This window comes from Gopherus evgoodei, chromosome 1 (genome assembly GCF_007399415.2).
Source record: "Gopherus evgoodei ecotype Sinaloan lineage chromosome 1, rGopEvg1_v1.p, whole genome shotgun sequence".
Lineage (NCBI taxonomy): Eukaryota > Metazoa > Chordata > Testudines > Testudinidae > Gopherus > Gopherus evgoodei.
In genome coordinates, this window is record NC_044322.1 from 197,841,173 (window position 1) to 197,862,704 (window position 21,532).

Consider the following 21,532-nt stretch of genomic DNA (forward strand, 5'->3'; position numbering starts at 1 on the left):
GCAGCAACCCCTTTTCCTTAGGGTTTCCCCTCCCTGGGAACCCCCCACCCTCTATCCCCACTTTGCTTCAGTATTGGCTACTGCCAGTCATTGTCTAGCCCCACACCCTGGGGCAGACTGCAGTATCAGCCACTCATCATCAGCAAAGGGGTTTGGACCTGCTGCCTTGGCCTACCCCTGGGTTGCACCCTGCAACCCCAGTACCTCTTGGCCTAATCCTAGGCCGCAACCTGGGGCTTTCCAGGCAGGAGCTCCCCAGCTCCACTGCCTTTCCACAGCCCTGCTCCGCACTAGGTACCTTGTCTAGTTCCTGGCAGCCAGGCCCTTCTCCCTCTACAGCCAGAGGAAGACTCTCTTTGCTTCTGGCTCCCCTGGCCTTCTTATACAGCCTTATTGCTCAGTTTGGGGCATGGCCCCCAGCTGCAGCCACTCCCGCCATCAGCCCAAGCTTCTGGCTCCAGCTACAGCCCCCTCCTGGGCTGTTTTAAGCTGCAAAGGGCAGGAGCAGGTAACCACCCCGCTACAATTACGTAGAGTAATTTTAATATAGATTTACAACAGTAGTAGTTCCATATTGATCACCCACAATTTCAACTAAAACCAGTCAGTTGTAGATGCTCAGTGTCTCTGGCAGTCCACCCATAATACTTTTGTCTTGCCTGTGTCAGCACAAGTTCCTAATGCTGTTCAGAGCACAAAAGGACAATTGATCTGAGGAGAGGCTCAAAGAATGTATATATCTCCCTCAACTCAGGCTGGGTTTACTTTGTTTTTTTATTTTTATAAACCAGGGATGCCCTTCTTGTGATCCAGTGGAACATTCGAGCTTTCATGGCTGTGAAGAACTGGCCCTGGATGAAGCTTTTCTTCAAGATCAAGCCCCTTCTGAAATCTGCAGAAACTGAAAAGGAAATGGCCAATATGAAAGAGGAATTCTTGAAGCTGAAGGAGGCCTTGGAAAAATCTGAAGCCAGGAGGAAGGAACTGGAAGAAAAGCAAGTCTCTCTGGTTCAGGAGAAGAATGATTTGCTCCTTCAGCTGCAGGCAGTGAGTGGGCAAAGCTATATTTGGTTTATGTTTTATTTAATGTTCTTTCAGACATGACATCTTGCAAACCAAGCAGTCAAAAGAGACTTGCTTTTAGGTATTTACACAAGCAGTTTTAAATTATGCAGTTGCTTTGGGTAGGAAATTAGGTTAAATTTACAATGGATATAAATTTTCATGTTTGAGAGCACAAGCTGATGGTTTGCCAATGCAAAAATTCTGGTGTTCAAGGAAATATTAATGTCCAAATTAATATTGTGAATTATATTTCATCAAATTGCATGCATGAGTGAGCACACCCAACGTTAAAGGCTCCATCCTGCTTCCACTGAATATATCAGGAGTTTTGTCTTTGACATCAAATGAGAGAAGGAGTAGACCCAGAGTTAGCATTCAAAAAGCTCATTTGGTGCACTCTTATGATCTGCTGTACTAACGTATATTAGTCTGGGAACTAAATGAGTGGGGAATAAATGCAAAAGAATTAAGTTGGTAATTCCTAGCCATTGTTGTCATCTTCTCTGTGTTATGCCAGGAGCAAGACACACTAGCAGATGCAGAAGAACGATGCGACTTGCTGATTAAATCCAAGATCCAAATGGAGGCAAAAGTCAAAGAACTGACAGAGCGGGTGGAGGATGAAGAGGAAATGAACTCTGAGCTGACCTCCAAGAAGAGAAAACTGGAAGATGAGTGCTCTGAATTGAAGAAAGACATTGATGACCTTGAAATAACATTGGCAAAAGTAGAGAAAGAAAAACATGCTACTGAAAATAAGGTACCATTAGAACTTGGCCATACATTTGCACAGAGGGTGGGCTACTTTATGGAGGAGATATTGGAGTTCTGCTAATTGAAAGGCATATATAGTAAAGGCCACCCTGTAAGATCAGATTATATACACAGTAGAGGTTGAGCCTTGATCTCCAGTTTCCCAAGTGAGTTCTGCTGCTACTAAACCAAAGAATGATGTCTGGTTTTACCCTAGTAAATAACCAGGTTGTTACTAACCCAGAGTTCTTTAAACTCTTCCTCTTGCACAGTCAAAACTTCTCCTCTCTTTTTTCAGAGAACAAAAAACTAGAACCTGCCCCAGTTACAGTGATGCTGAAAAAAAATTGGTGGAGTTGTAAAGCAGATGTCCCCATAACAAAGCCATTGCAAGATTTGGCACTAATTATAATAGCTGAGAAGTCAAAATTAAAATGAACTCCCCCTTCACTGTATCATCCTAATAGCCAGGTTAACCACTTTTACAAAATATCCATCTCCAACTGATTTAGTATAAACTACTCTTTAATTTTCCAATACGAATACGGTCTAGGCAGTTCCCTTAGGCAAGGTTACAATAATCCTCTGCACATCGGTCACTGCTATTGCATTTCTTTTACCACACAGGTCAAAAATCTGACAGAAGAAATGGCATCTCTGGATGAGACCATAAGCAAACTTACTAAAGAGAAGAAATCTTTGCAGGAAGCTCACCAGCAAGCACTGGATGACCTACAGGCAGAGGAAGACAAGGTCAACACACTGAGCAAAACTAAACTGAAACTAGAACAGCAAGTAGATGATGTGAGTTTGTCCTTCTCTTCATTTACATAATACTTATTTCTCCATTGCTTATGGCTTTTGGGAAGCGGGGGAACATTTTCTGTTGTTTTTTTTTTTTGTAAATGAGCTAGATGTAAAAGTGCAAACCACAAGCGGAAGGGTGTATAACAAAAATGGTACTATTATTTTCCTCTACAGTTGACCTTTTTTAACATGCAACTGTAATGCCGACAGACTGGTCGTCAGTGAGCACGATTGAACCTGGGACCTCTGAAGCTTACTGCATAAGCCTCTACCACATGAGCTAAAAGCCAACTGATTAATTCTTTTTCTCTTTCTAAGTGGTCTCGGTGCCACTAGATGGGACAGAACAACACACCTAGGAGATGTGTGGGTTACACAACAGTAACAAGAGGAAATCCATTTGGTTTGTATTTGCAGTGTAATTGACCTGTAGACAAACAGAGCTGTCTTGGAGGGAAAGGGCGGTAATGCCTGCACAAACAGGAAGTATGGAGTGGCCTTTACATCATATTAATCCCAGTTTGTGTTCTTGACATGGGCTGATGACAGCTAGAAAGAAAAAAAAACAGGACACTGGTACTTGAACTCTTCTACTTCAGTGTTCATTAGGATGTAGCAAAAACTGGATCTTATATTTAATGACTGGCTTTTCGTTCCCATAGCTTGAGGGCTCACTTGAACAAGAGAAGAAAATAAGGATGGACCTGGAAAGGGTCAAACGCAAACTGGAAGGGGATTTGAAGCTGACCCAGGAGAGTCTCATGGATTTAGAAAATGATAAGCTGCAGTTGGATGAAAAGTTAAAGAAGTAAGATACTGTTTGTATTGTACAGAATAATACAGGAACCTGGGACTTGCCATTTCAGACCCATTAACGCCAGAATCCTGCCTGCTACAGTGGCAGACACCGAATGCCATTTCAGAGGAAAGTGACCCAAGAATATTGTGCAGTGCTGAAGAGGGATAAGAGAATTCCTTCTTGGTGCCTGCAGTTTGTACCCTGAAGCATGAGATTTGATTGATCCCCATCTTCATATGCATAAAATGAATATTTGTGAGCGTTTTAGCTGATCAGAGAGAAGGACTTACAGAAGTCTAAAAAAGGTGTCTACCCCATCTAACCTGCTAACAGTACAGTTCTAGGATGTCAGCTCTGTTAAATGTACTTATCCACTGAGTTTGAAAAGCAATTTTATTTCCATGTGACCTTTTACAAATAACAGAGGTAAGAAGTTCTCACCTATATATATTCATAATATCACAAGTCCAGCCAGCACTGATATTGTACAAAGTAAGGACGTTTTAGGTATAGTAGCACAATATATGAGTGTATCGTCTTAGCTTGGACAATACTGTTCTGACAGAAGACTGTATTTTTTCCAAACCCAGTGGTGGTGAGATTGGGAGTTGTAGTGATATTACAACAGCAGCATTCTTCCCATTTCAGCTTTGACTGAGTCAGCACTTTTATTCCCAGGTCTTTATAAGGGGACTATAAAAATTTGCTTTAGAAAATCTTTGCTTCAGCTGGTAGGGTAAATCTATTACTGCAGAACTTTATTTTCTTTGACAGGAAAGAATTTGAAATAAATCAGCTGAACTCCAAGCTTGAGGATGAACAAACCATAGTGATGCAACTCCAGAAGAAGATCAAGGAGCTGCAGGTAATTTTTTTTGTCTTCACTTCTTCTGTGTCAGGAATGAACCCTTGCAGGGAATAGAGAAGCTGGAGAGTGAGGGAAGGAGAGAGGAAGTGGTGTGCTCTCATATGTTTCTGCCTTGGATACATGGCACAGAGAAGGAAGGAGGTGAGCTGGTCGGCCTGAAGCACAAATGCTGTGGCAGACTACTCTGAAGCATGGACCATAATAAAGGAGGCTGAGCCATCTGAGAAGAACTTATAAATAGGAGACCATCCCCAAGCCTAGGGAGCTTGAGGCTAGTTTGACAAAGAAGAACCAATTTTGGGAGGCCACCTTCAAGCACAGGGGACAGAGAAGCCCAGGCTTAACTAGAGAGACCCTGGGTTAACTAATGACATGGGGTTTCAGGAAAGGCAATAAGGAGGGAGACTGAGATGGAAATCTACATGAGAGTGGATGCAGGAGAACATAAAGAAGGAAATTGGGTACCAGAAGGCTCAAAGCCTGGATTTCACTTGTGCAAAATGAAGAATTAAATTGTGAATCTGGCTCACAGATCTTGAGTTACAGGCTGTCACAGCCCTGTGTGTTAAAGGAAAGGAAAGATACAAACTGCTGTGATATGTGATACAGCTAGAGTTTGTCACTAATGATCACTAAGACATAAAACCCAGAATAAATGCTGCTGATCCATGGAAGCTCCATTACTCTCCTACGTTCTGTATCTGCCAAGGTAGTTTCCTGTGCTTCTCGGGAGTGTGCAGGATGCTGCACTAATTATGCATTGGCTCCTTCCCAGGGCAAAATTTGTGACTGAACAGCTCTGATGGTCCCAGTTCAGAGGTGAGAGAGGAAGTTGAAGAAAGAGGTCTTGAGGCCTGCTCATTACCCAGGCACTCCTCAGTCTCTCACATCCCAGGCAGATGTTGAAGAGTACTTGCTACACAATGGCTATTACAATAACGGGAAAGAGCCTCTTACAGTTTTCTTGAACAGTAATTGGGAGAGGAGGAGATACTCCTCTGTCCCACTTCCAAATAAATTACTTTGCTTATATTCCTGGTCTGCAGACTTTGGACTCAAGCTTGTAGAGAAAGCACTGAGTGGTTTTAGTAGGCGATATGATGCATAGGTCCTGTTCCAGCTCCAACACTGACTTGTTTGTCACTGGGGAAGGTGCTTCACTGCTGTGGCTTGGTTTTGTCATTTCTAAATTGCAGTATGTATGACATGGAGCTGTTATGAAGTGCTTTGAGCTTCTCTGGCAATTGCTATGGAGGTGAAGGGTGTTACATGCATATGTGTCTTTGCCTCATAGGCTCGTATAGAGGAGCTAGAAGAGGAGCTGGAAGCAGAACGAGCTGCCCGAGCCAAGGTGGAAAAGCAGAGATCGGATCTGGCTCGAGAGCTGGAGGAGCTGAGTGAGCGGCTGGAGGAGGCTGGAGGAGCCACTGCAACACAGCTGGAGATGAACAAGAAGCGGGAGGCCGAGTTCCTGAAAGTGCGGCGGGACCTCGAGGAGGCCACGCTGCACTATGAGGCAACAGCTGCCACCCTGAGGAAGAAGCACGCAGACAGCATGGCGGAGCTGGGGGAGCAAGTGGACAACCTACAGCGTGTCAAGCAGAAACTAGAGAAAGAGAAGAGTGAGCTGAAGCTGGAAGTGGACGACCTGTTATCCAACATGGAGCAGATGGTCAAGGGAAAAGTAGGGCTTCTGGGACTTTGTACACAAACATACAAACAGGGGCTTGTTTTAACGTTTCCAGAGAAGCAGAGGAGGGTTGGATGATTCAGGAGAGCAACAGAAAGGGTCTGGAGGCTTTCACATCTAGGTCATTTGTTTCACTACATCCCAGGCTGGTGACGACCTTCTGATGGATATTGGGTGGCTCATCTGAAATGAGTTTGGTCCTGCAGCTCAGTCTTTACCAGTCATAGGCCCTTATCTCAGAAAGTACTTCTGTGATAAGGTCCCTCTTAGCATTCCCAAGTGCTGGGGGGTGATGGAGACTGAATTATTGCTCCACCTCACAAAGTCCCTCTGGATCACTGGTTTGAGTCAGATCAGCAGGGAGGTGTGGAGACGGGGTAGTTTACACAGCCACTGCCTGTACTGTTACTCTGGATAGATAAATTGTGGGTGTAGTCTTCTGGGTGGTTAATCCCATCCAGCAATTCAGAAGAAGTTTGAAGAAACTTATGCTTGTGCATATGATACATTTTGAAATCATTGCAGAAGCTTTCTACCACATTGTTTCCATTCAGAATCCAAGGCTATCATTAAAGAAAATAACTATTTTTCTGTCCTCTTGCATCACCACCTTGCACTCATTTTATTTTTAAGAGTTACATTTTTAAAATCTCTGGGGTATCATTTCTTCTGGGTAACCTTAAAACCTGAGCCAAATCCTAAAGTCATTATTCAAGTTTTACTCAGGCAAGAAAACAGGAGGCAGAATGTATAAAATGGCAAACACCATAAAAATCTTATTAAGTAAACTCCTTGCTTATGCGTACAATATTAACAAAATGCAAGTCTTCTCACTCCAAAACTCATTGAACTGAAGATTTTAACTTCTGCCTTCCAAAATTCTACTTGTCTGGGGTGAAAATATCATTAGTATTTTTATTTTGAATCCTTGTATTATAGGGTAAACCAGATGGTAATGTACCTGGGCTGGGAAGTTTGCAGCTTTGTGTATCTTGTCTCTCAATTCCATTAGTCAAATGCAGAAAAACTTTGTCGCACATATGAAGACAACCTCAATGAGACAAAGACTAAACTGGATGAGATGACTCGCTTAATGAATGACCTCACCACCCAAAAAGGAAAGCTGCAAACTGAGAATGGTAGGTATATGCAGCATCAGTGATCTTCTTTGAGTTCATTGCAGGAATGTGCTAGACCCCGCAGGGAATTGGAATTCTGTTGTATGCAGGTAGCTGGGTGGAGAGTAAACACCTAGTTAGATGCTACCTGTGTGGTACCACAGGTGAGCCTTGCCTCACTTCCCTTCATCCAGGTTATAAACATGTCCAGATATACCTTTTTTAATCAAAAAGCATCCTCCCTGCCTTTCACAGGTCTCCTTTATTAGTGACACCCATGCGTGCAAGTAGAAGCTCACTCAAATACACTTGGCTTTTTCTAAAAGAATAAGCTTTCCCTCAGGCTACCCTTGAGCTGTGCTGCCATCATATCACCTCAGCTAAACAGGGCAATGCTGAGCAAGGTTCAGCTGTGAAGACCCTGAACAAGAAACATCTAACCTAGGTGCTGCAGGAGGTAGTGGTGTTAATACAGTAGGCGGCATTATTGTTTGTGAGTGTGCTAGGCCCCAGCACTGTGTTAGGGCATTGTGCTTCTAGACAGGCATTCTTTCAATGAGACGTGAAACCAGTGTCATCTTAGTGATTATTCAAGATCCTATGCCACTTTTTGCAAGAGCAGGAGTGTTAATCTCTGAATTTTGACCAAATTCCAACTCTGATCACTGTTTTGTTAACCAAAATTCCTATGTATTTTCACTTGGGCATTGTTTTTCATTTCCTATCCTAAACTAGTGTGCAGCATTGCTGTGAACTATTAAATGGCTGCTGCATACAACCTCTGCACTGGCTGTATTCACGTGGTGGCTAAAGTGTTCCCATGTATTCTCCTGATCTTCCTGATGGGAGTCGTGAGGTTGATGTTTCTAAAGTGCTTTGCAATGTTGGGGAAAAGGTCTACAGAAGTGCAGTGTACAGAAATAAAAAGTATGAAGGAAAAAAACAGTAATTACACATGGAAGCCAGTGTATGTCTACTTCAATGAATGACGCAAGAGTCCAACTAAAACTAATGCACCACTGTACATGCCATGTGTAAATAAACTAAAAGAAACCTTCTGTTGGGTTTCACCATTGCCTATATCTGAGAAGGCTGACTCAGATGCTTTCCTTAACAAGAGATCAGCCATATTCACTAGGAGGGTTGGGTTAGGCAGGTGTAACTAAACCTTGAATTTGGCCCAATGGGATAGCAAGCAGCACATATTCCAATCTTGCTTGGTTAAAATCCCTTGGCAGGTGAATTTGCAAGACAGCTAGAAGAGAAAGAGTCACTGATAAGTCAGCTTTCCAGAGGAAAGACGTCATTCACTCAGCAGATTGAAGAACTTAGAAGACTGCTGGAAGAGGAAACCAAGGTAATGCTTTGGCTCTTTCACCCCATTTGCTTATGTGTAGGCTTTGAACAATGATACATAATAAAAAAAAGTGAGATGGCTGGGATGCTTGCTGATTTGAGATGAATGGGAATGGATTTGTTTACTTTTAATATGGAGAAAAACTAAAATCAGACATTTGAGCCTGAACATTCTGATGCCAGTACTAATAGGACTTTCTGCATCTGAACAGGACAAGTCAGAGAGGTGAGGAAGAAAAATCAGTTATACTCTCTCTCTCTTTCTAGAAAGAATCATTCTAACAGGGGCTCCAAACACTAAAAAGTGTTCCATAAATATTAGAATTTTCATTTGGATGCTTATGCAAATTAATTAGAACATCTTTGATCTCCAATGCTGAGCTGGACATGTTGCAGGGAACAGGCTTTCTCGTGGCATTTAGGTTGTTTCTTACTTCCATTTGGACCAGAAATACCATGAGACTGTCCTTTCTTGTACTCTTCCCCTCCCCTCAGCTGTGGTCAGAAACTTGGAGACAAAAAGGAAAAGGAACTGAAGTTTTTGTAACCTACAAAGGCTCAGTTTGGATTGTTGGGGGCCTGTTGATTGGGACTTCTTGTGTCCCAGACTGGTTTGCCATCCTTGACTATAATGACGTAACCTTTAATCTTGCAGTCCAAGAATGCCCTTGCTCATGCACTGCAAGCTGCCAGGCATGACTGCGATCTTCTGCGGGAGCAGTTTGAAGAGGAGCAAGAAGCCAAGGCAGAGCTGCAGCGGGCTCTGTCCAAGGGAAATGCAGAAGTGGCACAGTGGAGGACTAAATATGAAACTGATGCCATTCAAAGAACTGAGGAGTTAGAAGAAGCCAAGTAAGTGGTTTCTATTAACACTGCTTTTTTCCTGTACTCCACTGGGAGAACTACACTCCATAGCATTTTAACCACCCTGAAATATGCAGAGTAAGAAGATTACAGTGCTAGTAGTTTCCACACTGTCATCTGAATGTATGCTATGTCTGTGTTGTGTTTGCCATCTCCAAAGGGTTAAGAAAGAGAACAATCATTAGTGCCATTAGTCGGGAGCGATGCTTACTTGATAACTTGCTTGGGAGCTATTCATAGAATCATAGGACTGGAAGGAAGCTTGAGAGGTCATCTAATCCAGTCCCCTGCACTCATGGCAGGACTAAGTATTATCTAGATAGACCAGAGGTGGACAAACTTTTTGGCCTGAGGGCTGCATCGGGTTTCAGAAATTATATGGAGGGCCGGTTAGGGGAGGCTTTGCCCCCCTGCTTCTTGCCCCCTGATGGCCTCCCCCAGGACCCCTGCCCCATCCACCACCCCTGCTGTCTGTCCCCTGACCCCCACACCCATGACTGCCCCCTGCCACCCCATCCAATCCCCCGTCACCTTCCTGACTGCCCCCCGCCGGGACCCCTGCCCCATCCAACTATCCCTTCTCCCTGACTGCCTCTGGAACCCCTGCCCCCATTCAATGCCCCTGTTCCCCGCCCACTGACCACCCCCACCCCTACCTACACCTTCAGTCCCTGAGCACCTCTCTGCCCTCTACCCAACCCCCCTCTACCATTCCCTGCCCCCTTACCACGCTGCCTGGAGCACCGGTGGCTGGTGGCACGGCTGCACCAGGACGGGCAGCTGCATCGCCCAGATGGAGCCAGCCACGCACTGCGCAGCAGAGACTAGGTCAGGCCAGGCTCTGCAGCTGCATTACCCCAGGAGCTCACAGCCCCACTGCCCAGAGCATTGTGCCAGCAGCGCAGTGAGCTGAGGCTGTGGGGGAGGGGAAACAGCAGGGGAGGGGCTGGGGGCTAGCCTCCCGAGCCAGGAGCTCAGAAGCTGGGCAGAATGGTCCTGCAGGCTGGATATGGTCTGCGGGCCATAGTTTGCCCACCTCTGATCTAGACCATCCCTGACAGGTGTTTGTCTAACCTGCTCTTAAAAATCCACAATAATGGAGATTCCACAACCTCCCAAGGCAATTTATTCCAGTGCTTAACCATCCTGACAGTTAGGAAGTTTTTCCTAATGTCCAACCTAAACCTCCCTTGCTTCAATTTAAGCCCATTACTTCTTGTCCTATTTTAGCGATTAAGAAGAACAATTTTTCTCCCTTCTCCTGTAACAACCTTTTATGTACTTGAAAATTGTTATTATGTCCCCCCTACCCCCAGTCTTCTCTTTCTCCAGACTAAACAGATCCAATTTTTTCAATCTTCCCTCATAGGTCATGTTTTCTAGACCTTTAATCATGTTTGTTGCTCTCTTCTGGACTTTCTCTAATTTGTCCATATCTTCCCTGAAATGTGGCACCCAGAACTGGACACAATACTCCCGTTGAGGCCTAATCAAGCCTGTTCATGGTTGTCTTACTGCTCTGCCCCATTTTTCCCTGTGTTAGAAAAAAGCTGGCGGCTCGCCTACAGGAAGCTGAGGAAGCAATTGAGGCAGCCAATGCCAAGTGCTCTTCCCTGGAGAAGACAAAGCACAGGCTGCAGAACGAGCTGGAGGACATCGTGATTGACTTAGAAAGGGCCAATTCGGCAGCAGCAGCCCTGGACAAGAAGCAGCGTAATTTTGACAAGCTCATCAGTGACTGGAAACAGAAGTACGAGGAGACGCAAGCAGAGCTTGAAGCTTCCCAGAAAGAAGCCCGCAGCCTGAGCACAGAGCTGTTTAAACTGAAGAATGCCTATGAAGAGACTCTGGACAATCTGGAGACAGTGAAAAGGGAAAACAAGAATCTCCAAGGTAGGCCATGCATAATAGGCTCAGCAGTAGTTAAGAGAGAACCTGGTCTTCTTAAGATGTGGTGCCCACTTGGCAACTTCATGGACCTGTAGAAGTTGGATAACTTTAGTCTCGCTGCTGCACTGGAGCAGCGAGAGGTGGTTGTTCCTTCTGTCACTGAAATCTGTTCTAGTTTCCTTCTCTAAATCCGGTTTTTAAACAAATTTGGTGCTGATGAAAGATGCTGAATTAACAGCATTTAACCACAGGAACAGGAGCAACATATAGGCAGTTAGTGCATGCTTTTCTACACTCCCCTGCCAAAGTACCCCAATAGTACCCTGCAGCAGGCTCTGTCTTCATGGGATAAAGAAGAAAGCAAACCTTTTCCATTGCTGGCAAACTGCTGAGCCTGCCAACAAAGGACCTAAGTGGTACCAGTCACAGTGCTTTTTGTAACATGGAACACTTCTCCACTAGTGTATGAGAGACAAATAGCTTCACTGAGGCCACTGAACAGCCATTTTGTAATAGATTTTTGGCCACGATCCCTTAGCAAGTATTTTGAAATATCCAGTCCCGTGTAATTAGAAACATTTTAATGGAACTGTACTAAGTTCTTCAACTTTATTGGCTCGTCGTCTGGAATTTTGTTTTGAGCTGTACCATCCATCTGACACTTACTGAACAGAGTTAAAGTTTAAAATACTAGGTCTTATTTCAAAAGACCATGGAATCATAAAGGAATTCTTGGGTGTTTGTTACCCACAGGAAATCCAACCAGTGCTTCATATAGGCCCAGAGGAGTTCACATTACACAATAATCCCAATCATCACTGTCGGCCTTTTTGCCAGTAACCTGAGTGAGCATAAGTCTTGAGTGGGCGTGGAGAGTTAACATACCCTGTCACTGTTTAGAGCAGTAGCTCTCAAACTTTTTTACTGGTGACCCCTTTCACATAGCAAGTATCTGAGTGCGAACCCCCCTTATAAATAAAAGACTTTTTTACATACTTAACACCATTATAAATGCTGGAGGCAAAGCAGGGTTGGGGTGTAGGTTGACAGCTTGCAACCCCCATGTAACCTCGCGACCACCTGAGGGGTCCTGACCCCCAGTTTGAGAACCCCTGGTTTAGAGGTGCTACTTGGAGTAGGAGTGAGGCATGTAGATGGACTGCTGCATGGGACATCTGAAGTTTCTTGAACAGAGCCCTTCCAGAAATTAGCAAGTTTGCTAAACTGCAATAACCAGTTTAAAACTGGTTATGGAGAATCCCCACACAAAAGATGCACTGGTTTAATTAAACAGATTTAAGTGAAATCAGTGCAACTTCTGTGTGTATAGACAAACCTTTAGCAAGTTATTTGGAAGGTGATTTTTGTAATCACTCTCTGGGCCCGGTGCTAAAATCATAACGTTATACTTGTATGCACAGTACTATGTTTCTGGGACATCAATGCAAATTCTTCTTCTTGTCATTTCAGAGGAGATTTCTGATCTGACTGATCAGATTAGTGAAGGAAACAAGAGCCTTCATGAGATAGAAAAAATCAAGAAACAGGTTGAACAAGAAAAGTCAGAAGTTCAGTTAGCTCTGGAAGAAGCTGAGGTAAGAGGAAGGAAGGGAGGGAGGGAAGGAGGTTTATCTGTTGCTGCATCGCTTTCTCAGTCACACAGCAAAGAGCAAACATTTATTCCTATTATTAGGAGATATAGTTCTTTGCTCCTCTGTATTTACACACCAACCTTGCTGGCCTAAATTTTCAAAAGTGACATGATTTTGCCAGCTTCAGTTTTTGTATGCCCAAACTGAGACATCTGTAAAGCGGCCTGATTTTCAGAAACTGCAAGAAATCCTTCCTCTGAAAATCAGGCCTCTTCAAAACAGCTCAACTAGGAGCTTCCAAATTCCCACTCACTTTTGAAAATGCAAGCTGCCGAGGGTACTGGTTTTGTTCATCCAATTTAAAACCTTACTGAGTACGCCAAATATCTTGTATTCATCAGCAAATTCTTAATTCTCATCTTCCTCTTTGAGAATTAAAAGCTAAACTTTATGAAGTTTTATTCTAAATAATGTCTCACTATGGACTGCATTGAGATTAATGCCCTTCTTTCTTTCTGCAATGATAGCCTGCTAAGCAAGAGTAGCAGTCTCATAAACCCAAATGAAAAGAGGCCATTTAGAAAATCTTTAAATCCCAAAGGAGTTTGGTAAAAATCACTGAACATCATTACAGTAATTTCTGCAGTGACAGGCATAGATATATCCAGGGAGGACCCACCACAATTTTTGAGAGTGAACCAGCACTACAAAATTCATTACTTTCCAGGTGGAAATCTACTCTTGATTATTCATTTAAAAGATTGTAGATTTCTTGAGGTTTTGGTGAACTGCAGGGCTAGGTTGGTCAGTGTATCATGGCTAGTATAGCCTGTGGCAGGGGATTTTTCATTAAAGTCAAGTGCTGAACTTTTTGTGTCAGTATCTTATTTGCCCTCTAAACAATGCTTGCAAAAATGAAATGAATCAAATACCTGTAAAATGTTAATACACTAAAGATGTGTAACTTTTTTTGGTCTGTTACAGGATGTTTTATACTTGGCAGGGATTTCATGGCCACATAGACAGGTGTTAAAATCAGAGCGGAGGAAATAGCATCTTTTTCCATAGCTCTGGGGTGCTGAGTGATTATATGTACTGCGTACATATTTATCTCATTAGAGAGAATACATCAGTTCTTGGGGATATAATGACACACCTGACTTTCAGAAATTATGTGGTATACTTCCCACACCCATGCAAAAGCTCAGCAGAATTCTAAGTCTGTGAGCAGATCAGGCTAATGAGTGCAAGTAAAGTTTGTGTCACATTCCCAAAATGATGCTGTATCTTATTTAAAAGTCACTTGTGGAGTGAAATTTTTTGAATAAGGATTTTTCTTGTGAATCTGGGTTGCTGGCTGTTTTGATGTGCAGTACTTTTGTGTGCGGTTGCCATTGGTAGCTTATTAGTGTGATGTGTTTGTTAAAATGAATATAGATGGTGCATGGTGACCAGAAGTCAGGGATAATTTGTTTATCCATGTCTTTTGCACATCATTATTCTAGTGATATCATCTCTTGAGACAAATGTAGATCAGTGAGTGACTCTGCTCTCTTCACAAGTAACCCATCCTTACCCAGCTAATCTGCCTGCTTAAATCAGAGGAAGTTTTGACTCAGTCAGAAATGAGTCTGAACTCCCACTGACTTCAATGGGAGTTTTGCTTCAGAAAGACCTGCAAGTCTGGGGTCTTAGTATTTAACCATAAGCTATTATGTAAAGTCTCTTGATCTCCATTTGTGGGGGAGGGACAAAAACAAAGGTCATGGGATTTAATAAGAGGTTACCATATAGTTTCCTTACAGGTTTTTCTGTATTTTAATGGAAAAGGGGAAGATCTTGATAGCTACACATTTTGTCATGAAAACCTGATACTTTTCATCTTTCCCTTCCTTTGGGTGTCAGATTGTAGCAGGGGTCGGCAGCCTTTCAGAAGTGCTGTGCCGAGTCTTCATTTATTCGCTCTAATTTAAGGTTTCGCGTGCCAGTAATACATTTTAACATTTTTAGAATGTCTCTTTCTATAAGTCTATAATATATAACTAAACTATTGTATGTAAAGTAAATAAGGTTTTTAAAATGTTTAAGTAGCTTCATTTAAAATTAAATTAAAATGCAGAGCTCCCCCGAACCGGTGGCCAGGATCCGGGTAGTGTGAGTGCCACTGAAAATCAGCTCGCTTGCTGAAGTCGGCATGCGTGCCATAGGTTGCCTACCCCTGGGTTATAGATTCACATACACAGATCCCACTGCCATCACTAGGAGCCATGCATGCTTCTAGAACAAGATTTGGCAAGGAGTACAGTATAGATGTCTTTAATTGATGATCATATGAATTTCAGCAAACATATGTACCTATTGCTGTAAGGCTTATGGGGAGATGAGGGAAAGACAGATTTAGAGAGGTTTTGCAAACAATCCTGTGGCTGAGTTCTGCTCTCACTAAAGTCTTTGGGAGTTTTGCCACTCACTTCAGTGGGAGCAGGATGGAATCCTTTTACCATTACTGTGTAAAGCTTATCTACATACAGTTTTTGTATTGGTACAAAAACTGTGTAGACAAGGCCTAAGACATCAGTTGTCAAACTGTGTTCTGTTTGACCACGTGAAGTCTGAAGAGGTTGACTACTCATGTTCCCAGCTGTCAAATTGCATTAAAAGATAGGTAAACACATTAGGAAAGCCAGGTTACTTTTCTCCAGAAGCAACTGTAGTTGCCACAGGTAGATGGTGATGGCTGCGGAGACAGTCAGGAATGAGAAGGAGGTGTCCAGGGTCAATCTCAATGTTGTGATTCATACTCTGAAAAAGTCTAAGGACCTCTGGCCTAAGAGGCTTGTTCAGTTGTCTGCATTTTATTTCAGGGAGCCCTGGAGCATGAAGAAAGCAAAAGTCTTCGTTTTCAACTTGAAATTTCTCAGATTAAAGCAGAGTTTGAAAGAAAACTGGCAGAAAAGGATGAGGAAATGGAAAACATTAGGTACTATACAGTGAGAAAATGGTTTGTAATGGGTGAAACTCAGAAGTTCTGATGCTTCTTCAAGCCTTCTGCCAGCTTTTCTGATCATTCTGGAAATCTGGCTGAAATAAAGTTTCTTGCAAAACTTTAGAAGGAAGCACAGAGATGTTCAACTGTTGGTTTTGTTTTTAGCGTTGCACAATTGTTCTGTTAAATGGGTCATGTGTGGGTAAGAATTGGATGCAGTCCACTTTTTCCAACTAAAAATACTTACAATTTCTTCTGCCTACCAAAAAGGCAGGGGTGTTCCATACTGGGATTAATCCTGGCTGCAGTAACATGATTCAGAATGCAGTAAGGGAGCATATGAAAACCAGGTAGATTAACTAAACAAAGACACATTCTCCAGCTAGATATAAGGACATGTCTAGGGACAGGCTAAAGGCTTATCTTCACTAGCAACTTAACACAAGGTAAAGCTCCGGGACACCTGCCCACGGGCAAAAATCCATCACTTGTGTGTGTAGTGGTAGCTAAGCAGAGACAGAATGGGGAAGAACTTATCAAGGGGGACAGAGGATGTATTAGAAAGCAAGGAGATGAAAGAGGTTTTTTTTCTTGTTCCTCGGGGTATTTTTTTCCCTTTTAGTGAGCCCTATTAGGCTGAGGAATTACTGTCCTTTAGAACTAGACTGGGCAAAATTCTAGAAAATGTGCTATAGGGAACAGTCCTGCAATGTCTCTGAGATCTCTAATAGGTGCTTTCTGTCCCTGATATGTCTGAATAATGGTTTGGTATTTTGATTATGTGAGACTTGGAACAGTTCCCAGACATGCTGGGCTGTTCCTGAGAACTCTGGGGCTGTTGTGAGTGATCTGAATCTCAGCACTTATTTTGAGAGAGGAAACAGACCAATTATGGCTCAATATAGTCACTGCCAGAAGTCCTTTAAAAAGTTCAGCAATCAAAAATACCAGATATTTACAATTCCAGTCAGATGAGGTATAGTCTTTGCTTTGAATTATTTTCTGGTCAAGAGAGGGGATAATGAAGAAACTGCAAAAATCTAAAACCATGTGGATCAGAATATGGAATTCCTGAGTTCTAATGTCTCACTGTATTGCAGAGAACAAACTACATACCTCTCTGTATCTGTTTCTCCATGTATAAAATAGGAATACTTGCCTACCTATCAGAGGTGTTGAGTATTGATTGATGGTTAATGCCTGTATAAAATGGCGCAGATGTAAAGCACTGAACTAATGCCAAGAATTAAGTATTGTTTGTTAGGTTCAAATCCAGAAGAAAGAATTTGTGACCCTCCCCAGTGTAATAGCCTCAAAGGTGCTATTTGGACATTTAGGGAGGAAGAAGAGGGGAATAATGTGGCTTGCTATGTGGCACATAATAGTCTAGCCTCCTTTGGGCTGTAATACTTTGATCTAATTTAGGATGTTGGGTTTAGCGTGCTGGTGCTGGGCGGCATAGGTGGCCTGTGATATAGAGGAGGACAGACTGGAGGATCGGGTGGTCCCTTCTGGCCTTAAAGTCTGACCATGATCAGGAGCTTATTGAGGGGATCAGACAGATCTAGTGGTCACAATGGGTCATTATGTACTACTGCTGTATACACTCATCCTTATAGAAATATGATTCCATTCCTGAAAATGCAACTCTTTTGGGAAATAAAATATTACTGGAGGTAATTAAAACTTCTGTGGTGGGAGGGGAAAGAATTCCTTACCCACAATGTCTTTTGAATATTGCTCCAAAATTAGGAGAAACCAGCAGCGTACCATAGACTCGCTGCAGTCCACCCTTGATTCTGAAGCCAAGAGCAGAAATGAGGCCATCCGGCTGAAGAAGAAGATGGAAGGGGACCTCAATGAGATGGAAATCCAGCTCAGCCATGCTAACAGGCATGCCTCAGAGGCAACAAAGTCTGCACGTATCCTGCAGGCACAAATAAAGGTACTGCATAGAGCTGCCAGTCCGAACTACCCAACTACAAGCAAGGGCTGGGTTTTATTAATATGTAGCAATTCAAACAGAAAAAACACACACACACAGCAAGTGCTTTTACAGCAATAATTATTAGTACAAATTGAGACTCTGTTCCAAAAGATTGGGTACAGTTAGAGTGCCATGCAGAGCATGGCCAGTCACTGGGGTGTGTCTGCTGCAAAGTACTTCTTAGCCTATAACATCTTCAAAGAGCTTGATAAAAATTAAATCAGATTCTGCCCGAGGGTCTCAGGGCCCCAATGGATGGACTGCCCTCTGTGAGGGGGGAAAAGCAGCCGTGCAAGGAACTTCCTCTCCCCAGGTGATGGGTCCTTTAAAGGAGTAGCCTTTTTGACAGGGAGTCAGAATGGCCAGATGATCTGTGTAGTTTCATTTAACTTAATTCTCCAGAGCCTCTGACAACTGGTTTCCTATTAAGCTCCGACACCATTGTAAAGTCAGGTTTCCTGGAGACTCCTTAATCCCTCATCTGCACTCCCCAGAGGATGAATCCACAATACCCCTCACTTGAAACCACCACTTGGAAGGTTCAGTTCATGCCCAGCAGGCCAGGGTGAATTAAAACTCCTATTTCTCGCAACATGGCGGGTGGGGTCAGGGAGGAAGTCTTTTTCAGTACTTTTCTAAGCAGGAGCTAAAACAGCTTCAAGACCGTCTGGATGAGTCCCCACTCCACATTGTTCAGTCAGATTTTCAGAGGCTTTGGCAGTTAACAGCAAAGACTTGAGCTCAAGTAGGGTGACCAGACAGCAAGATGAAAAATCAGGACGGGGGTGGAGCATAACAGGAGCCCTGCATATTGGGACTGGCCCTATAAAATCGGGACATCGGGTCACCCCTAAGTTCAAGTCCCATCATGCTGGTGTGTGAGAATGCTGCTGTTTCTGCTCCAGGACCTGCAAGTGCAGCTGGATGATTCAGAACACCTGAATGAAGACCTGAAGGAGCAGCTGGCAGTCACTGACAGGCGGAACAATCTTATCCAGTCAGAGCTTGATGAACTGAGGGCCCTGCTAGACCAGACTGAACGTGGGCGTAAGCTGGCAGAGCAAGAGCTACTAGAAGCCACTGAACGTGTGAACCTTCTCCACACCCAGGTTGGATTTCACTGGGGGGGAGGGGGTGGTTTCCTAAACTGTATGTGCACTAGTCTCAACAAGCAGCAGTAGTGGCTATTGAGGAAACCTGAAGACTACACATGCCAGAAAGATATGAACTCCATAGCCACCAACTGTCAGTTGTCAGAGAGGTTTCATTCATTCCACTAAAGGAAATGAGTTAGTCTCTCTCTCTCTCTCTCTCCATATTATACTTCATTCCTATCATGCTATCAGTGCAGAAGTGATCTAGTCTGCTATAATAAACACTTCCTAGAAAGGATAAAGACCCAAGTCAGATGATAACTGGGTGTTTACCTTCTTCACAGGGTGTCATAGAATTTCAGGCTATCTTACTACTAGTGTTTACACTCAGCAATGTTAAAACCCAGTTGGGTTTGTGGATTTATGGACGCTATTTTGATGGGGGGTCGGAGAAGCAGTATGTGAGACCTTTTTATGCAAGTTGCTTAGAGAGGCCTTCAGTAAAACATGCAAAGTCCATTCATTATGTATAGCTACATTGAGCAAGACAGTACATTGTAACTGGCAGCAAGAGGCTCCATACCATGTCAAAGGTCCTCATCAATATAGGGCCATCAAATGGTGGGCTAATGAGGGCTGGGGTGGGGGAGCAGATAAAATAAGTGATTTGCCCTTGTTGCTTGTTACCTTCTTAAGCACAAGTGAAAACTGTAATTCTTAGCAGGTTCTAGGAGGGCATGTCTTCCTTCATAGACTAAGATTTCCACTCCAAACCCCTATACGCCAATCTCCAAATAATTAACTATCAGCAGGCTATGAAAGCTTGTCATGCATTAGCAAAGCTTGTGCTGCTAACATATTATGTGCTACCTCCTGAACTGCAGCCACAATATTGGATTTCCACTTTAATCACCGTTTAGAATAGCTGATTATGGGACTTTCATTGACGTGAGCTGAAAACACTGCACCAGTCCCCTATTTCAATGTTTGGCTAAATTTTTTTGTTCCGTTCCCTTTTCATTGTTAAATATGGATATTCATAGCTCTGGGAACTTTTTTAAAAAAGATAAAATACACACAATCTAAAGATAATCTAAAAAATAAAGCCAGGCCCCTACCATGTGTCACGGAGTCACCGGGCGATGCTCTGGAACTGCTCCCCACCAAGCCAGTCAGGACTTTGGGGAGCCTCCTCTCCCTTGGAGCAGACTTGTTCAGGGCAAGAAGCTCACACAGCTTCACCTCCTGGGTCTCTCCTTGGAGCATTCAGCATCCTCTGCCCCTCCGTGTGCTTCCCACAGCGAGTCCACCCCAGCGGGGTCCTGGGGAAGCCACCGGGTCCTGCACCCCCACTTTGCAGTCAGATGTGACTCTCAGCCAGCCAGTAAAACAGAGGTTTATTCGATGACAGGAACAGGGTCTAAAACAGAGCTTGTAGATACAGTGAACCGGACCCCTCGGCTGGGTCCATTCTGGGGGGCAGTGAGCCAGACCCCCAGGTCTGCCCTTCACCCTTGACCCCAGCCAGCTCCAGACTAAGAACCCCTCCCAGCCCCTCCTCTCTCCTCAGCCCCTTTCCCGGGCCAGGAGGTCACCTGATCCCTTTGTCTCCAACACCTTCAGCTGGCACCTTTGCAGGGGAGGGGCCCAGGCCATCAGTTGCTAGGAGACAGAGTGTCAGGCATTTAGGTGCACTGGCCCTTTGCTCTGCCAGATACTTAAGAACTGCCATGGGGACACTGAGGCACCAATACAGTATTCAGAGAAAACATTAAGAACTTTCCCAGTTTGTCACATCTCTCCCCCCTTCGAGACCGAACTGAGCGAGGTCACTTCAGCCAGTGACCTGGGGAAGTTCGAACCCACCAAGGTTCCCATGGATGCCCCAGCATCTCTGCCATCCCTTGGTGTGAGTTACACCAGGACAGTCCAGTCTTATGCCCTCCCTTAGGTCGGGTGTGCTTGATGGCACTTGCAGGCTGCATGTGGGAAGGTTTATGCAGCCCACACCCTTTGCCACGCCAGTACCCCTGGGCTTCAAGCTGGGATTGGGTCTTTTCCCAGCACTCTGGTCTGTGATTCGGGCTCCCTTGGTTAAGAGCCCCCATCTTGGCCTTTGCCAGCTCTGGGCTTGGGCAGCCGCTTCCCACTTTGTGGCCCAGACACAACACCTCTGCCATCCCCCCTTGCACTTTCCAGCTTTTACCGTCAGTCCCACCTCCTTGAGGCAGCCCAGCCACCTCTTCACCTGGGACACCTGTTCCTCCCAGGTCTGGCTAAAGATGCACGTTATCAGTGTCTGCCAGGGCCAAGTTCTCCATCCCTCTCAGCTTGTCCAGAATCTCCCCAGGCCTAGGCATGGGGTCGGCATCGGACACTGTGATGGCTTTAAGCTTCTGATAGCACCCATAAAACCAGATCATCCTGTCTCGCTTGGGGATCAGCCCCACGGGTGAGGCCCATGGGCTGTAAAATGGCTGGATCCCATCTAAAGCCAGCATGTCCCTGATCTCTCTCTCCAGGTTCTGGGCTGCTTTCCCAGTGACTCTGAATGGGGAACACCTGATGGGGAGATTGTCTCCCACCTCAGGGAAGAGATCCCCCCGGGGGTCTTCCCCCTTCTTCATCCAATCCTCCCTTTTCAGGTTCAGGGGTCCCCTCAC

At 44.3% G+C, this 21,532-nt stretch overlaps 1 protein-coding gene across 3 annotated transcripts in view; it reads left to right on the forward strand.

Annotated features, from left to right (window-relative positions):
• The window catches only part of MYH15 (myosin heavy chain 15), a 67,272-nt gene that overhangs the window by 35,887 nt on the left and 9,853 nt on the right, over positions 1-21,532 (forward strand). For all 3 annotated transcript variants that reach the window (XM_030582152.1, XM_030582134.1, XM_030582142.1), the window contains 14 exons: positions 792-1,047; positions 1,583-1,825; positions 2,446-2,622; positions 3,288-3,433; positions 4,199-4,289; positions 5,587-5,976; positions 6,995-7,121; positions 8,339-8,457; positions 9,112-9,308; positions 10,864-11,213; positions 12,681-12,805; positions 15,667-15,782; positions 17,541-17,733; positions 18,681-18,884. In XM_030582152.1, the coding sequence (XP_030438012.1) occupies positions 792-1,047; positions 1,583-1,825; positions 2,446-2,622; positions 3,288-3,433; positions 4,199-4,289; positions 5,587-5,976; positions 6,995-7,121; positions 8,339-8,457; positions 9,112-9,308; positions 10,864-11,213; positions 12,681-12,805; positions 15,667-15,782; positions 17,541-17,733; positions 18,681-18,884 (2,734 nt within the window). The remainder of the gene's footprint in view (positions 1-791; positions 1,048-1,582; positions 1,826-2,445; positions 2,623-3,287; positions 3,434-4,198; positions 4,290-5,586; positions 5,977-6,994; positions 7,122-8,338; positions 8,458-9,111; positions 9,309-10,863; positions 11,214-12,680; positions 12,806-15,666; positions 15,783-17,540; positions 17,734-18,680; positions 18,885-21,532) is intronic.